The 19,034-nt window shown below is 41.1% G+C and overlaps 1 protein-coding gene across 4 annotated transcripts in view; it reads left to right on the top strand.

Annotated features, from left to right (window-relative positions):
* mmadhcb (metabolism of cobalamin associated Db) overlaps positions 1-19,034 on the top strand; it is a 78,392-nt gene that overhangs the window by 43,838 nt on the left and 15,520 nt on the right. For 3 of the 4 annotated variants that reach the window (XM_030428086.1, XM_030428088.1, XM_030428087.1), the window contains 2 exons: positions 3,911-4,041; positions 9,357-9,443. In XM_030428086.1, the coding sequence (XP_030283946.1) occupies positions 3,911-4,041; positions 9,357-9,443 (218 nt within the window). The remainder of the gene's footprint in view (positions 1-3,910; positions 4,042-9,356; positions 9,444-19,034) is intronic. The other variant, XM_030428089.1, reaches the window with a different exon arrangement.

The following is a 19,034-nucleotide window of genomic DNA, read 5'->3' as shown; positions in this document are numbered from 1 at the left end:
GGTAATTAGACCGAATGGCTCAAAAATTCTGGTGCATTCATGATGTGCAACATGACGTCAGTGATGTACAGCGTCAGATAATAATAATAATAATAATTAATTTAATTTATATAGCGCTTTTCAAGGACCCAAAGTCGCTTACATAGGTAGGCACACAAATGGCAAACAAAGATGATACACAAATAGCATACAAAGATAACAAAACACAAAGCACGACAGGGAACAAAAGCAATGGAGGGGCGTGGAGGAAAAAACACTGGTACAGACAAATGGACAAAACAAGTACAACTGTAGTCAAGAGGTGGCAGGGATGGATTGAAGACCGGTGGGGGGGCTGATGAGTGAGGAGCGTGGAAGGAGAGTGTAGAGGGGCGGGTCAGGTGGAGAGGGCATGAATGAAGGTGGTTATGGGTAGGGGAGATCGTAGGCTTGTGAGAAGAGGTAGGTTTTTAGGCGGGATTTAAATGTGGTAAGTGAGGGAGAGTCACGGACTGGTTGGGGGAGAGAGTTCCAAAGTCGGGGTGCAGTTCTGGAGAAGGCTCTGTCTCTGAAGGTTTTGAGTCTGGATGGTGGTATAGTCAGAGTGAGAGTGGAGGAGGATCGGAGGGCTCGGGAGGGGCGATGGGGGATAAGGAGGTCAGATAGGCTACCTTATAAACCCCCTGCTACAATGTTTTCTAAAAGGAAACAGGTGAAGGTGAAAAAACATGTACAGTACATAATGGCAATCTCGAGTTCCAATGCTTTGTAAAACCCTAATTTTTCTGTAATGGAATGAGTAAAACACTTTGTCACAAAAAACGTTTATGACGTTTTGTAGGTCTTCCAAATCTGCTGTGTTAAAAATACATACAGTAATTTGATATATTTTTTATATTTTTATATTGATATATATGTAGTATATGTAGAGTGGTTAAAGCGCATGCCACGAACGCAGTGGACCCCGGTTTGAATCCCGCCGGAGGACCTGTACTGCATGTCACACCCCCCATCTCTCTTCCCTTTCTGGTCTATCCACTGTCAAATAAAGGTGTCTATGCCCCAAAAAAATCTTTTAAAAAATATATATATTTAATTATCCCTTAGCTATTTTCACCTCAGTTGGGTGCTTTTGATAGCCATACGCGAGTGTCTGACACCCCTCTGGCTCAATTTTTAACCACTCCTCTTGACAGGATCGGTAATATTCGACTAAATTTTTTGAAGTCCTTGCACCGACTTGTTTCTTCAGCAGAGTCCACATGTTCTTGATGGGGTGCAGGACTCACTTCTAGACTGCCTGATCAGTTCCTTTACCACCTCTGATTTGTATTTGGAATTAGTGTCCCATTTGAAAACCCAGCTGCACCCAAAACCCAATCATCTGGCTGATGATTTTATGTTTTCCTCAAGAATTTGGAGATAATCCTCCTTCTTCATTATTCCATTTATTTTCCAGTTCCACTGGCAGCAAAACAGCCCCATAACATAATACTACCACCTCCCTGCTTGACGGTAGGTATAGTGTTCTTTGAGTGAAAGACCTCACATTCATGCCTCCAAACATATTGCTGCTCACTCTGGCCAAACAACTAAACATTTTTTTCATCTGACCACAGAACCCTTCTCCAGAAGGATTTTCCTTTTTTTCCCATGTGATCAGTAGCAAACTTCCGTCAAGCTTTAAGGTGCTGTGCTGTGTCGTGCATGGCAGCCACTCAACCAACGTTGATGCAAAACACCAGACACTGACACCTGTATTCCAGCAGCTACTAATTCATTACAGATTTGCTCTTCTGTGGTTTTAAGTTGATTCTTGACCATCCTGACCAATTTTCTCTTAGCAGCAGGTGATAGTTTGCATTTTCTTCCTGATGGTGGCAGTGGCACAATTGTGCCATGCACTTTATACTTGCAAACAGCTGTTTGTACAGTTGATATTGGGACCTGTAACTGCTTTAAAATGGCTCCAAGTGACGTTGCTGACTTCAAAACAATAATGTGCTCTTTCAGATCAGTGCTGAGCTCTTAACATTCCCATTGTAGTGTTTGTGGCGGAGTCTAATGGGTGTGTCAAACAAGCCCTATTAAGATGAGGTTTGTTTCAAATCTCAATTTCTGTGTTCCGTATTCAAATCTGTATTCCTCTCATTCCATCACAGACAGATGAGACTGAAGATTGCCATGATATACAGGTGCATATATTTTTTTCATTACACATAAAGTGAAATATTTAAAGTCTTTTGTTTTTCTGATTTAGGTGATTACGGTTTACACCACATGATCGAAAACCACTGTCTATTAAATATTACAATATTACATAAAAGCAAAAAAAAAAAATAATGAAAAAAGGAATTATGATACAGAAATGGCAACCTTCTGAAAAGTATGTGCATTTATGCATTCAATGTGGCGCTGCTGGGGTGTTATGCCCAGGTTCCTTTGATAGCAGCCTTCAGCTCATCTTAATTGTTGGGTCTGTTCTCTCTCATCTTCCTCCAGTACCGTTCAGGTAAGGCAGGTTTGCTGGTTAATCATGTACAGTAAATCACTATTATTAATTCAAGTGTATGTAAAATTTTTACCACAACTTTCAAAAGCTAAAGCCCTGCTGTCAACTGGAGTAATGTCTCTGTCTCTGCTCAGCTTTTGCCTGCTCGTGCCTGTGACGCAGTACCAGACATTAAGTCTGGTACTGCGTCGAGGTTCCTGCCTGTTAAAAAAAAAAAGTTTTACTCTCCACTTTCACCAATGGCTTGCTCATGGTGGAAATGTTGGGTCTCTAAAAATATATTGATTAAAGAGTATGGTCTAGACCTGCTTCAAATGGAAACCATCATTAGATAACTTTGGTTGTGAATTGGTGCTATACAAACGTAGACTGATTAAAGCGAAACTCTCGCCAAAAAGCAACCAAGGCTTTATTTGGGATTGAATATGAGCCAAACCTTCGTGTGAAAGCATAATTACGGCGAAAGAGGCACTTTTAAGATTTACCGTGGTATCGGTCTTGGGCACGTTAATTTTGAACGGGAGTGCATGGGGCAAGACATGCTAGCATCAAAATCGCTATTTTTAGAACACTAAGAAGGCTCGACACAACATGAAACTTTGCACGTTAGCTGCTGCACCTCCTGCGCGTTGCCGTCATGACAGGCAAAAAGTGTCGATCCCCGAGTGCGACCTGACAGGCAGGAGAGTAATGGTGAACCGCTCCTCAAGCGTGCCTGTCAGGTCGCACTCGGGGATCGACACTTTTTGCTTGTCATGACGGCAACGCGCAGGAGGTGCAGCAGCTAACGTGAGTAGTTCAAAAACCTTCTTTTTCATAAACTCTTTGTACACAAACAATGTTCTCAATGCTCTTGTTCATGAGTAGAGACCCTAGTGATGCTACGAGCAAAGTTTCATGTTGTGTCGAGCCTTCTTAGTGTTCTAAAAATAGCGATTTTGATGCTAGCATGTCTTGCGTTCAAAATTAACGTGCCCAAAACCGAAACTACGGTAAATCTTAAAAGTGCCTCTTTCGTCGTAATTATGCTTTCACACGAAGGTTTGACTCATATTCAATCCCAAATAAAGCCTCGGTTGCTTTTTGGCGAGAGTTTCGCTTTAAGGCAGCAGAGGAGAGAACATTCTCAGAAAGCATGGCTGTAAAGGACAGCAAAAGTAAAACTCTCAAACTGAGTTGAAAACAAACGCATTAGGTAAATAGAAGAAAATATTTGATTCTTTCTTTTAGTTTGGGCTGGTGTCCCGTCAGGGGGGCGGTAGGCATATGTTTAAACATGAATCAGACATGTCTGATATTGGTTGGCTGGTCAAGCCTGATCATGCTTAAAACCAGCCAATTCTTGCATCTGTAATGGCCCTTATTGCTGATAAGTTGTTTCTGTCTGATGTGTATGTCTCCTGATAATGTGACAAACAGATTTCCAGTCCATGTTTCCTGAGGCTCCATATTCTGAAATGACGGTCGTCACAGTCACTCAAAAGACACAGAATGATATGACATCGTGGTGCTCTGAGGTGGAGCAGGAGAGAGAGCAGATGCTTGAAAAGGTGAGCTGCTATGATATATCAAGCAGTAATGATGCTGCTGTAGATGAGCTGTTTTTATTGTTTGGCAGTTCATACTGCTTGGTCAAAGTTATGCTTATATATACTACATACAGTTAGGATGGGGTTGGTGACCTCATGACTTTATAGAGTAAAGTTGTGTTACTAATACTTGTGCTGATACTCAAAGGGATAAGAGGAGGAGGATGATGATGATGATGATGATATGAAGAAGAACAAGTAAGGCTTAGACACCTCACTTAGTATCTGGTAAAACAGTATACCACAAAATCTGGTCAGCCCTGGTGTACAAGCACTATGGAGTCCAACCTTGCTCTAAAACTAATCTCAACAAATTATTTGGCACCTCATTCACAGCTATTGAAGTTTAGGAGTTAGGCACATAGCATCCACCCCCTATAACACCCCAGTGCTAAACTGGAGTTTGCAAAGGACACAAAAAGTGCAGATGTTCCTCTGTACAAAGAAAAAAAACCTTCTGGCAAATGACCATGGACCCCAGCTTGCAGTCTTACCATAAAATGTGCTTAACAAGCAGATGATTCCTAGCCATGTCTAAGCAATTATCTGCTGCTATTGCAGCTGCAAAACCCCCCAGACTGGATGCAGCCTGACCTTTCTTGAACAGCTCCTGTAGGAAATCCAAAATACCCTGTAGGTATCATAAATGTGGATTGGGGTCCTTGGCCTCAAATCAGCCAGCAAAAAAAGCTGCCAATGTGTAGAGTAAGCCCTGGAAGTGGGTGAGGTACCCTGGATGGTCAGGGCGACTGTGGATGGGAGACCCAGACTGCCTAAACCACTGACAAAAAGATCACATCAGAGGCAGATTACCTACGCTCAGGAACAGCTTGCAGGTGTGCTGCTGACATCTCCTGGATATCTAGCAGGTTTAATATCTGGCTGAATCACTGACAGGTCAGTGAGCCAGGAACAACTACAGCCAATGAGAGCAGACAAGCCTCCTTTCTCCTTCCCTCCTCTGCTGTCATCTGTAGTAGCACTCTGACCATAATCAAAATACAGAGTCAATACACATGTATTCTGAATTCCCAATACATACACACAAGCATTTTGTCTTTCTTTCTGTTTTTCTAAGTTGCAAATCAGGACACAAAAAACTTGGACCACCTCCTTCACGAGTCACGTCTCACATGTTTGAGCTTGTAGTGTATTACTCCCTGTATCTGATATGTCAATTAGTCTGAAAACCACCACAATCAATACTCGTGAATACAAGGCAGAAAGGATGTATGGCATCTTAAATGTTCTATATTACTCCTAGCAGCTACTCTTTTATCAATCAATACAAGCAGTAAGATGAATCTAAATTCCCTTTTTCTTTAGAAAGTCCTCTCAAGAAACAGTCATTTGTTTTATGCAGGCTAAGGTTCTTTTAGATACAAAAGTTGTAAGGTTGCATTTTTATACAGTCATTCCCCAGGCCCAGCACCAGAGAAATACTCTGTCACTCTCTGTCTTCTCTTTATTTATCCATGGCAGTGTTCTAAAAATAATGACAGCGCTTATTGGCTGAAAGGATTTGAGTCATCAACATTTTTTAATTGTTTTTCATGGAATCACTAACTCCAAAATGGCATTAAGAATGCCCACAAAAACACAATAAACTAATGATGTAACGTGTAAAAGCACCAAGTGCAGACATCAGTGATTAATGATTATGTTAGGCCTCGCAAGGCACACAAGGCCCAGTTATGGAGTGTTTAACAACAATAAAAGGGGGACTTTGGCTATCAATAATAATTGATGATTATTTAGGACAATTGTTAATTATGATAAATAATATGATCCAATTTGCATTGGATCACCTTGGGGCACCACCCTTGAATAAGGGAAAAGATAGCAATTTTACTAAATCAGTCTCATAAAAATGTACTGAACTGTTTATATCTCTGGTTACTGAATAACTTGATAACTACAACCAAATTTACCATAACAGCTATTAACGGTTGAAGGATTTTGGAGTTCTTGACAGTGTAGAGGTTGGCAACATTCACTCTTGTACAATATTAAATAGATAGCAAGAAGGTTAAAAAGTATTTTATTTAACACAAAGATGGAAACAAACAATCTAACATGTACTATATACAAGTGTGTGTTTGTGTGTGTGTGTGTGTGAGTGCCTGGCAGCCTGGCAGAACATAGAAACAATTGCGGTCAATGATATCACATGTGGGTGTGATATGCTCTAGCCTCAAGTAATGTGTGTGCTTGTTATAGAAGATGGTTAGTTGCATGCAGAGACCCTGAGTCTGTGTGAAGCATAATTCGACTAATGTCGAATTAGCCGTCCGGAAAAGCAAACTACCAATAACTTGACTTGAGGTCACAATAACACCACAACATTGAACAAACACATAAATTGAACACATTACATCAACCAGAGTTTAAACTCCTGTGCTTAGCCGTGCTATGGTTTGCTATCTAAGCCCAGTTCAACGTTACCAGTCTTTGAAGAGAAGGTGCTGGTGGTCGCAGGAGAATTTTGAGCTCCAATGTTGAACAAGCTGTTCTTGCTGTGCAAGGTTTGATGAAAGTCGGCAGAGGAGGAAACTGGTCGCTCCTTTCCTTTGCAAGGATAGCAGCTTGGTGCTAACCTGCTTGGAGTTCCTCAGATCCTCAGGTTGGCAGGACCTTGTGTCGCTGCAGTGAGGAGAAGTTCTTTGGGCCTGCTGCCAATGCAGCTTGCAGCTCTCCACAGCTTGTTGGGCCCAGAAGAAGGGATCTTAAAGGCAGGCAGCCCCGTGGGGGGAGGTGGAGAGGAGCCCTTGAAGATCCGAAGTTGAAGGAGTAGAGGGCGTTGAGTGAGAGAGGGAGAACAATGAATGCTCTGGGGTTTTGACTACCTGATCCGCAGGGGGTCCGTCACCCTGACCAATAGTAGATCAAACCTGAATTTTGCACCTAGGTGTGAAGAATGGGGAATTCTGGGACACTGAGTTCAGTTCAGAGTCCATTTTGAAATCCACAATAAATGACCTCATCTGTGGGTCCCAATAATTGAAATAAAATCTTTCTTTCGTTCTTTCTTTCAAACCATCTGTCTTCTCTTGCCATTCGTTCATTCTGTGCAGTCCTGGCTGTGTTGAACAGCATTAATACATTACTATTTATGCCTGGGTGTTTTGTCTTTAGGATGGACAGGTGGCTGCCTCACTAGCCCCATTCTCACTGCCGTTTGGATGCAGGGATCCTGTGCCAATTCTCCACCTTCGCCTCTGTGTGAATTTCTCAGAGGCGGCGAGGGGTGGAATTTCGCTCTGGCACTGATCTGCCCCTGGAGGTAGTATCAAGGGCGCATTATTTACGAACCGAACCAGTGTGAATGGATAAGCCAGCTGCACGTATCGAGGGCATGTCATTTAGACCAGGGGTCCCCAACCACCGGGGCGCGGAAAAAGAATAAATACGTTATTTTATTTCCGTTGTATTGACCATCATACTCGGAAAGTTGTTTTATTTCGAAAAACGGCTTCTCTTTTAATAAGATCTGTCTGTTCCTGTTGGCGCACTTGACACGTACCTGTTTCAGTCACAGTGTACCCTAAAAAATAAGCCCTCAAGCTAATTTGAGTGTAAAACAAACGTCTTCGGAGAGCTACTTTGCAAAGAAAAAAGGAATTATAGATTCAGACAGTCTGATCACTACACAGATCCTTCATTCAACTAGAAGAGAAATGTCCCGCAAAGCAACATTACATGACCAAACAAAAGTAACGTAGTAACTGTAACTGTCTTTGGCAACTTATGAGGAAAAAAATACTGCAGTTATACGTGGAGAAGTGTCTGTCCTCCCACCTGTCCTCCCAGCTCTTCATCACATTTCTGTCTGAAAAAAACAGCGTCTGTCACCGGCAAAAACTTTAACTCACCAAGTGTTTGTAATGAAAATAAATCACCACGAACCGTCAGCCCTCCAGACCAAGACTTCAGGGAACTTTACCCCAGCAAACGGCCTCCATCCCCGCGAGTGAAGGAGTCAGACAGCGTCCTGTTTACTGATGGTGATTATGTATAATTATGTAATCTAGCGCGAAAAACGTAACTTTGTCACTTTCCAGGATGTTTTGTGGGTCAGTATCTCAATCACTACGCATTATAACAGCATCCATATGATTAGAAAATGTCTGCGACTGAGATTTACAGGGGGGACAGCCGGGAACCGACGACGTCATCAACATAACGTGTACCGTCACGCCTCTTTAGGAGCCGCAGTGCCGGCTTTCTGTGTCAATTACACAGCGAAAGGTGGAGATGCTTCGCTCTGTGTGAATCACCATCAACTTGAGAAACGGCTGCAGCGAGAAGGTAGCAAGCAGGTGTGGGCTGGTATGAAAAACATCACAGGCATGAAGAAGAAGGGAGGCTCTGCAATGGACGGTGATCAGAATCTGTCCAGTGACCTGAACAGGTTCTTCAATAGATTTGACAGCCCCCCCCTCACTTTTTTTGACTTCTCAAGTGCCTTTGATACGATCCAGCCTCGGCTGTTAGGCGAGAAGATGAGAGGGATGCAGGTGGACCCATCATTGGTCTCATGGTGCTTGGACTATTTATCCTCCAGACCACAGTTTGTACGCCTTCAGAATGGGGTCTCTGACACAATCCAGAGCAGCACAGGGGCACCACAAGGGACTGTCCTGGCCCCGTTCCTGTATACCATCTACACAGCAGACTTCAAGCACAACACCAGTGAATGCTTCCTCCAGAAATGTTCTGACGACACAGTAATCACTGGTCTTATTAAAGGAGGGACAGCACAGTAGATAGGAACAGAGTAGATACAATCATTAAAAAGGCCAGCTCTGTGGTGAACTTCAAACTGGACACTGTCCAGCAGGTGACAGAAGACAGGATGCTGTCCAAGATGAGGACAATTTTGAGAAACCCCTCTCATCCACTCAATGCACTGGGGGTGATCAAAAGGAGCACCTTCAGTGAAAGACTGATCATGCCAAGGTGCAAGTCAGACCACAGCAGGAGGTCCTTTCTCCCTGCTGCAATGAGACTTTTTAATTAGCACTTGTGACCCTTGTAGGGACAGGTTGAATGTTCTTTAACCTTATATATGTATGTTTAACTTTATTTATGTATGTATGCATGTGTGACTAATAATGGCTGCAGCAATGAAGCAATTTCCTGTCAAGGATTAATAGAGTACCCAACCAACCAACCAACCAACTTGTTGACAAAATCAAATCAGTAAATCATCAGTGAAACACAATTACTAATAATGACGTCACTGACTGAGACTACGTTGTTCCTCTTCTGTGCAGTTTGTTGATGGAGCAAAGGAGATCTGCTACGCCCTGCAGAAAGAGGGATTCTGGGCTGACTTTATTGAACCATCTTCAGGCTTGGGGGTAAGATACCACAATTAATATTGTAGGGGTGACATAGTTAAAAGGATATTCCAGTGTAAGTTTAATCCATGGTGTAACACACAACTCACCACTCTCCTGCAGCAGCTTGCTCGTTGTGGGGAAGCCCTGACGAGTCGATTACCGAGTGCATTAGAGTTCTGCAGCTCAAGGATAAAAATGTATAATTATTACTCCTTGGAAATGCAATCAAAGGTCATATGTGTCTTATCTACCAGTTTATAACAGTTATTATCGAGAGCTGACAGAGAAAAGAACGGAATTGAGCATTTGTAACTGCACTTGGTAATCGACTCGTCAGGGCTTCCCCACAAAGAGCAAGCTGCTGCAGGAGAGTGGTGAGTTCTGTTGTCTTTTCAGTAGAAATCCAGCAAAGCTAGCAGATGCTTGATGCCTCGAACTATGTGCTGGGACCCTATTTGTACTATTGCTGTACAAATAGGGTGCTGTTCTGAGCATTATTTGTGGCTTTGAGTGGCTTTTTGATGGTGGTTTCTTGGTTGGAGGCATAGACTGCAGTGTATTGTTATCGTGCAGTCTTTTCTGAGGCGGTCGAGAAACTTGATCTCTTGGGGGGGATCTTACTCAGTGTTACCATGGATTAAATTTACGCCGGAATATCCCTTTAAGGAAGGGGTTTGATAGCATTTATTGAATCTGGAAGCAGTTCCAAATACTGTTATCAAATATGAATCCCTCATCAAATCTTTTAAGGTAGTTTGTTTGGTGGAATTAAGACATCTTCAAGATAATTTTCAAAAATCGTTTTTATTTTTTCTCAGATCAAACCTTGACCACAGAGGTCTCACCACATATTTAGTCAGTGGGTTAGTCAGTCAATCAGTCTTGTTAACACCTGTGTTGCTGAATCAGTACAATTTCAGTCCATCCAGAAATTAATTTGCTTTGTAAGGAATTGTTCCAGCAGGAGAAGCTAGAAATGCAATTCTACCAAGGGTGAGGGTTGGGAACAATCACAGTCATGCCGGTCTGCGTGGCTGTGATTTGTAGTATTATTTCTGGATGGTAGCACATCAGGCTACGGTATAGGCTACGGTGTAAGGCATGCATCTATGAAACATAAATCAAGCTTTACTTGACTGTGCTACAAATTGCATTTTATTGAGGGGATAAAGAGACAAACTGTAGTCTCCAATCCCAATGTCCCCTCTAAGGCCTTGAGCCTTGAACCCTCACAGACACGATATGTGTTTTAGTCAGGTTGCAAGGGCCATGCAAGATTTCACTGTAACTTGTGGATATTTTATTTATTACATATAACAATATATACAGTAGGGTTATTAATCTGAAACCACTAGTCAAAATATTATCATCATATATTCATTTGTTTCAAATGTAATACTGTAGAAGTCTTGACACGAATGGACACGAACAACTTCGATCTTGCGTCCTGCATTTCTCAGCTATTTATTTATACAAAAAACTGCTAGTATACTTAGCCCCTCCCAAATCTCTGTTGCCATGGTTACATACTGACGCTTACTAGGGTGCATTGTCCAACATACAGTTGTCAGTGAGAGGGAAACTACCCAGATTATAGTGAATTGTGTCTGTCCAGTCACTACATACATCCCCCCAGAATTCACTCTAACAGGGATAAACATCAGCATGTTGGATGGCAGATGATCCGGCCGTAACGGCGGTTGGAATGCCAGGTCCAGGTCCAGGTGAGCAGATTTGATGTGGTCTATGGACATGTACTACGGCTTACAGCCATTGGTAGGGGGGCAGTAGTCCCACCAGGTCAATGTTCACGTGGTCAAACCTCCTCGCAGGCACAGAGAACTGTGCCAGGGGGACCTTGGTGTGACCTTAGCATGTTTGCAGTCCACGCAGGAGTCAGTCCAGGCCCTGACGTCCTTCTTGAGGCTACGGTGCATTGCCCGACAGTCAGTTGTCACTGAGAGGGAAACTACCCAGATTATAGTGAATTTTGTCTGTCCAGTTCACTACAATACTATTTTTTCATTACAAATGATAATACCATCATTACAATTTTCGTGAAAAGTTTCATGTTTAATGTCAACATGCGTTCGAGCTAACATAGAGTCCACAAGTTTTTGCAAAACCTAATGACTGACTTTTCAGCCGGAATCTATATGAATGCAACAAAAACCAGCAGTGCATATTTACACAAATAAAAACATTTTCAGTCAGGTTTCAGGGAAAACGTTCTACAATGTTTCAAAAGCTAATTTTAGATTGATTTAAGTAAAGCACTAGTTCTCCACTTAAATCAATCTAGTAAATGTCAGATCTTAGGCGCTCTGGTAGCTCACCTGGTGACGTTTGCGCCTCGTGTACGGAGGCTGTAGTCCTCAGCAGCGACCTAGATTTAGGTGGGCAGCAATGTGCAGTATAGTTCACAGTGAGTCAGTTAATAAATGCATTAGTGTTGTTTCCAAGTGCTGGAAAAGGGAAAGGCGTGACATCCAAAAAAAAAAAAATGCCATTCACAACCCCACCTACATTAAGGAGTATCGAAGCAACTCTGTACCATAATCCAAATGCTTTTTCATTTTCAGAATATAGCTGCATTTTTTTATCAATATATATATATATATTTTTTTTTTTTTTTTTTTTTTTTTGGCCTTTTTTGGCTTTATTGATAGGACAGCTGAAGACTCAGACAGGAAACAGGATTAGAGAAGGGGAGTGACATGCAGCAAAGGGACCCAGGCCGGGAGTCGAACCCGGGTCCACTGCAGCGAGGACAAAGCCTCTGTATATGGGACGCCCGCTCTACCTACTGAGCTAAACGGCACCCCATAGCTGCATTTTTTGACTCATAAATAAAATGAATAATAAATCATCCAAACTGCATTTTCATTTTCTTTTATGTGGGTGCCATAGACTGTGTTTTTTTTTGTTTTTTTTCCCAGAAACAGCGGGAAATCTGTACTGTAGTCAAGCCAGCTGTGGGTTGCGTTTCCTTAGTCAAATCAGCCGTACCTTTTTATCCAGTGCGAACATGCACTAACATTAACCGGAATCATAATGAAACCACTCTGAAGAGCTGCTGGTAGTGAATTTGGGGCAGTCTCACAATCAGACCCTTTGAAACATACCATACTTTATACAGTCATTATTCCCGGCAATAAACTGAAGGTATCACACATAGACCCCTCACTGAGCGCTGAACTTACATCAACGTCGCCGCAATATTGGGGCAGGCAGCTCAGCCCTGTGAATGGAGTCAATGGAGTGAACTTTATGAAGCTTCTTCTACAAAGTGCTATAAGTTAATGTCTCATTTATACATTCACACACGTACAGATATATTCAGGAAACAGATAGGAACCAAAAAAAATGTCTAACATTCTCTGATGATCTCTCCTGAGTTTCATGTCATTGGGACACACCAACGTGGAGATATGCAACACTTCCTGTTTGGAATAAATTCCGCACGGAGTTGTTATTTAATAAGTTAAGTATTGTTTACTTTTTGTCAGGAGGGTCCACAGATGCTGTGTGCAAAGTTTCGTGCAAATCGGTGAAATCGGCTGGGAGGAGTTCGAAAAAGTAGGTTTGTGACATTTCGCGAATATGCGGAAGAAAAACATATCACATATGTTATATCACAAGACTTAACACAATTCAGGGAACGCATGGATATAATAGTGGGGTGGCTTAACAGCAAAATTCCAAAGAATCGTGCACTTTGTGATAAAAGTGTGAAATTTGGTACACTTATAGCCAAAGACAGTCAAAAAAAAAAATTGATATCGGGCCATCGCAAATTTTCAATATGGCGGCTGTGACATTGACATTGACTACCATTTCCATGTGAATTTTCTTTTGTGTGTTGATTAAAATATGATATTGATTATATAATTAGCTACATGTATTTACCTTTTTGGAGTTTGTACATGAATGATACAAATACATTTCAAGATGGCTGTTATTTTTCAAGATGGCCACCATGACTGGTTTGAAAATAATTACTGCTTCAAAGTTGCATGGATTCCTGTGATATGAATGATATTGGGGTAAATCACACATTTTTATGATTAGGAATTCAAGTGGCAACTTTAGTATTTAGCCTATTTGGTAGTTCACAATGCAAGATAGGCCTAACTGACAATAGTAACTGTCCAAACATGGGGTCAATCGAGGAAGACTCTCAGCAATCTCCTCCACAGTAACAGAGAGCTGTGCAGTCTAAGGCAGCTTTTTTGCACTTACACTGCTTAACACAACCCTTCTTAAATTTGCAGGAGATAAGTTCATAGCTGGACTGGCCTGCATCAGGCAGGCATGTCCAAAATGCTTCATAATGACCCTCAGATGCCTTTTATGAATGAATTGAATTAATAAATGATTGTATTTTGATTGTCATTGTAACAAGTACAACGAAATTAAGTGCAGTCATTTCAGTGCAAATAAAGCTTGATAAATAGTAAAAAAAAGAGTAGAAACAACACATAAAAAACAATATAAACCAGCCCCATCTACAAGGAGAAGGAAGCTCTGGTGTTGACACCAGCATCTGACCCCATACATGGCCTCCTTGATAGACTGCCCTCTTAACATGCTCCTTTAGGACAGCCTTTGTAGGAGGGATTGACTGCAAATTGTGCCTCTTTGCAAATAACTTCCTTCTAGCTTGGTCTATGTCTGTGGATGTGTTGGTTCGATCATAGAACAGGATTATAAAACTTTCAATAATTGCCATTACCTCCTGTAGAATGTCATGTGGGGCAGAAGACGATTCTAATAGGGCATTTGTAAGCTCTGGAAAGACAGCCCACATAGCCCATGCAGTCTTTTTCCCCTGGCCAGCAAAGCTTGATACTGTGTCACAGCCGGTCAAAGCATGAAACACAGGAAGAGCACATGCCTTCTCAGGCCTAAGTGCAGCTGAGATTTCATGGGCTGCTAGGTATGGTAAACTCTTTCCAGTACCAAATGCCAACCAAAGCTCATCCCCTGCCTTTAGACCTTGAGCTGCTGCCACAGCTAGAACCACAACATCGGTATCAACAGTTTGGTTCATAATTTTTCTTCCATTTCTATGGAGCCAGAACGGTGACTTTAAAATTTGGCATCCAAAAAAACATTGGCATTAAAAACAAAACCAGTACTGAAAAAGGAAACATTGTCATTGAAACATTTGTATTGAAAACAGTTGAAACAAGTATTGGCACTGAAAAAAGAAACTAAGAAACTAAAATAATTCAAATCTGAAAATCTTATCATTTTATTTTATTGGGATTTTTTTGTATTTTTCAGTGACAATCTTCAGATTTTTTCTTCATGTCACTTTTTTTTCAGTGACAGATTTTTTTACAATGTCAGATTTTTTCAGAGTCACTGATTTTCAGTTTCAACTTTCTGTCACTGTTTTGGCGTCGAGAGGGAGGGGCCTGAGGGGAGGGGCAAGTAGAGCATGGTTTGCATATCATTTGAGAAGGTAATGGCAGCAGCCTGCGGGAAGGCGGGACTGGACGGTCCAGCCACAATACCGTTGTAGGATCCGTGTGCCGGCCGTCTCTGGGCAACACAGAGTCCAACTACCTCGCGGACTTTTCTTCAGGCTCTCTCCTGATGTGCCCAAGTTTCTGTGTTTCTGGTTCTGTCCCGGAGCTCCCGAGCTCTGGTCTCTTTTTGATTTAAGTCGAATGTTGCCAGATTAAGACTGCATTTGTTTAGACCAAGTTCTTGTACAGCTATTTTTGTTTAGACAGCATTTAACATTGGATAGCTTTAGCTTCTTTTGTTAGACTCAAAATAGTGTTTAACAGATAACACTTTTTGATCTCTCAAAGTAAGTTAATGAAAACTTGTATTATTTTGGTATTGTATGCGCATTAGTATCAGCAAACTGAAATACCCAGAACCAGTCATAGGTGCGCATCTTGCATCTCTGAAGCATTAAAATGTGAAAGGATGCAGCACAGTCATTATGGATGCATTTAGGAAATGATAGATTTGTTCCTTTGTAATGTGTAATTGTGAACAACAAATCTTTTTGAAACGATGATAAAAGAAAACCTGCTGGTCAAAAAAGAAAAAAAATCAGCTGGTTGTCATTTTCTACCATCTGTGTGCATAGTCAGAGTCATCATGATGTCCTATTTTGAACCACATCAAGGACCAATCCTTGACACACAGATTTCATTTCAACAACCAAAGCTACATACTTGGTGAATTGATGAATTAACTAACTAAAGTGACCACTGTCAAGAATGATCAACTTTAATCTGTTTTCACTCATGTCGGCTCCAGCCCTATATCTGACATTGTCAGATTTGTGGTGTAATTTGCTACATTTTCAATGATCCACACATGATTATTTGAGTTGGTTACAGGGACACACTACATGGAAAACGTATCAACAACACTGCAGAACTACACCTAACTTTAAAGTCCAAAAAGGTATCTCTGCATTATACCTGAGATTTCATGGAAGAGCAAGCCACAACAGATCAAGTGAGCAGAGAAGCAGTGAGAATTTCTGCTCATCACTCATGGTGGTGTTCGTTCCTCCCACTCAAAGCTGCTCCAGGCCTTTTTGCTCACTGTCGCTCAACACTATTCAGCCAGCTACACTGAAATCGCTCATCGCTCGCTCCAAAAACGATAAAATCGGCACTGTTTTTTTATTTAAATTGGAACTTTAAAAACTACATTTTCCAAGCAAAAATTCATGATTTCGATAGCAGGCGTACTTTGGACTAGGCTTGGGTACTGAACTCAATACTCCTAAGGTTATCAGCCAAATTACACCGGTACAATCTGCTCATTCCCAATTGATTTCAGAGTCAGCGACCATTAATGGGGAGGGCAGCATATACACATCTTTAGGTCACATTTATATTCTTGTAGCACTAGGTTGATAAGCAGGAACAGCTAAATGTAGCAGTTTACTTTATGAAGTATTTTGTTCTCCCGATTAATGTGCAGTACAGCAAGATGCAACAGAAACTGTCACTTGTTAGTACTAATAAAAAGGGCAAGTTAGATTAGTTGACAGGTTGAAATTATTTTTCCAAGGTTTACATTGTTCTGCAACCATGCCACACCATGCACAAATGTGAATAGAGAGGCTTTAGGCAAGCTGTTGGGAACTGTATCAAAAATCTATAAAGACTGCTTGATAGGGATGCTCGATATTGGCTTTTCTGCAGATATTCAGATATTTGTCCAACTCTTAATTTTCAATACTGATATATGCAGGCTTTTTACACCAAAACTGTTAAGGTAACAACAGAACATAATCTCCTGTTGTGGAATTAACACATAATGCCTAATTTTATTGCGATGCCCCACTGGATGCATACATAAATGAAACATGGCTTTCTAAATGTAAACTTTGTCTGTGCAAAATAAGAGAACAGCTTCAACTTAAGTTATGGAAAAAAGTGGCGATATGGCACTGCCATATTTATAATTTTTTACATTTTTATAGAGAAAGATTTTGCCTCAAACAACAGTACAGACAACATCAAAACACGGAAGATGCATATCTTCAGTCCAGAGTAGTAATCAATCACAGTCCTCTTTTATTCCAAGTTCAATAAATGAGCAACTGGCCATACCTTGGCAATTAATACAATCATTAAATTATAAACTGGGCTCAATATGCCCTGCTCTTTTGTATGAGTAACAAAATAGTGCAAATAAAAACAAGAAAGGCACAAAAATGTTAACATAGCCCTCTTTTAAAGTGCAACAAATGAAGCTCCAAGAAGACTGATGCTGACTGGTCCATATGACTGGCCTATTTCTTTATCCCCCTGTCCTCATATGTGAAAGGTAGACTTTTCTGTGTGAAAACAAGCATCTCTGCATTGTCGCAATGTATGCAATTTCGCTTCTCATCAATGACGTGGGCAACAGTGCTGAACAGCCATTCGCTGTCGACACTGGTGCAGGGTGCAGTCAGGTACTTGCGTGCAACACGAGCAACAACAGCGAAGTGGGCCTGATTGAGCCTCCAGTACTCCAAAGGGCATCCTTTCTGAAGGGTGGCCTCTCCCGGGTATGCGTGCACCTAAAGAAAGAGTAAACAAAAAAACGTAAATGAATAGTTATATAATAGAATTCTTTCTTTTCTTTAAAACACTTCTATTTACTTTTCTTTAATGCACTGACAACCAAATATTTATTTTATTCATTTTATGTATATTTTCATGTAAAGCACTCAGCAGATTAAATTAGTTTGACTATAAAGTTTATTAATTACTCACCTCTGCCTCTCAACTTCATTCTCTGCGAGGATTTCTTGGTACATGTCCCGCAGGTTCAAGCTTCTAGTTCGGGCCTTCTTAGGAGTGCAGTCCTGGTCCTCCTGGCCTGGCTCATCTGCACTGCCACCAGCAGCCTCTCCATTGCTGCCATGGGTCATTTGATTCACCACTTTCAGAAGCATATTGCGTGGTCCCTCCTTCTTATCCATGTCAAATAAATGATCTTTGAAACGAGCATCAACCATGGTTGCAATGGCATAAAGAGGTTCAAATTGCACACAATAAAAGCGATCACTAACAGCTTCCAGTAGTAAGTAAGCAGTAGTAAGCAGCAGGGTCAGGGACACCACAGCAGGGATGACATCTACAGCAGTAGCCTCTACAGAGCTGATGTCCTTGGTTAGCTGCTCAAAGGGTTGGAGTAGGGTGATCGTCTTCTCCAGAATTCCCCATTGAGTTGCTGTCAGTTTCTGGGTTGCAGGGAGTCCATAATCATCAGCAAATGCATTTATAGCCCTCTTCTGCTCTACCAGGCTCTGCATCATATAATAGGTGAAATTCCACCAGCTTTTTTTTTTTTTTTTTAAATGTTGTTTCAACTTTATTTAAGTTACAATTAGTTTTAAACATTTGCTCATTGCTTTTCCACAAAACGAGAACAAACATTTACAGCAGGGTAAACATTCATACGGCTGGTCCTTTAATCGTTGTTCAAATAAAGTTATCTGACCAACCAAATTTGTACTTAACTGATGATAATACACAAATGTGTGTCGAAAAAACAGAAATTGTGCTTGCAGAATACCCCCCTCAATCACTGCGTAAGCAAAATTCTCAGCATGTTGAACTAAGTACAAGTGGTCATAAAGGAAGGGTAGTTACAGGCAAACAAACAAAACCAAGACTCCTTGTACCCTCTGCATTACGATACAAATTCCTCTGACACTGTTGTAAGTTAACAAAGAAAGACAGACATATCATATTGGTGATGTTTACGAAGCAAAGGCACTTAGGCATTTAGGCACATGGGGCAAAGGCAAACATTGTATCGCAATAATACAAGGATGTTAATGTGAGCAAGGTAAATGTATATTAGGAAAACAGAAATAACTGGTGAATTATAAGATTATCAAACATTGATAGTCATGAAAGTTTTAATTGGGTTCCAAATTTTTATAAATAACTCAGGCTTCTTGTTTAAGTGATATCTGAGCTCTTCCAGATGTAATACATTGGTTCCCTAAGCCACATCTCAAAAGTGGGCACCAACTCATCTTTTAAACATCTTAAGAATGGCCTTTTTTGCCAAGATCATATTAAATAAAACTGCTTGAGATTGAAATTTATCAGCTTTATTAAG

The sequence above is a fragment of the Sparus aurata genome, chromosome 9 (assembly GCF_900880675.1).
Source record: "Sparus aurata chromosome 9, fSpaAur1.1, whole genome shotgun sequence".
In the NCBI taxonomy this organism is placed as follows: domain Eukaryota; kingdom Metazoa; phylum Chordata; class Actinopteri; order Spariformes; family Sparidae; genus Sparus; species Sparus aurata.
Note: the sequence above shows the minus strand (reverse complement) of the source record. Positions and strands in the feature narration are given on the sequence as shown.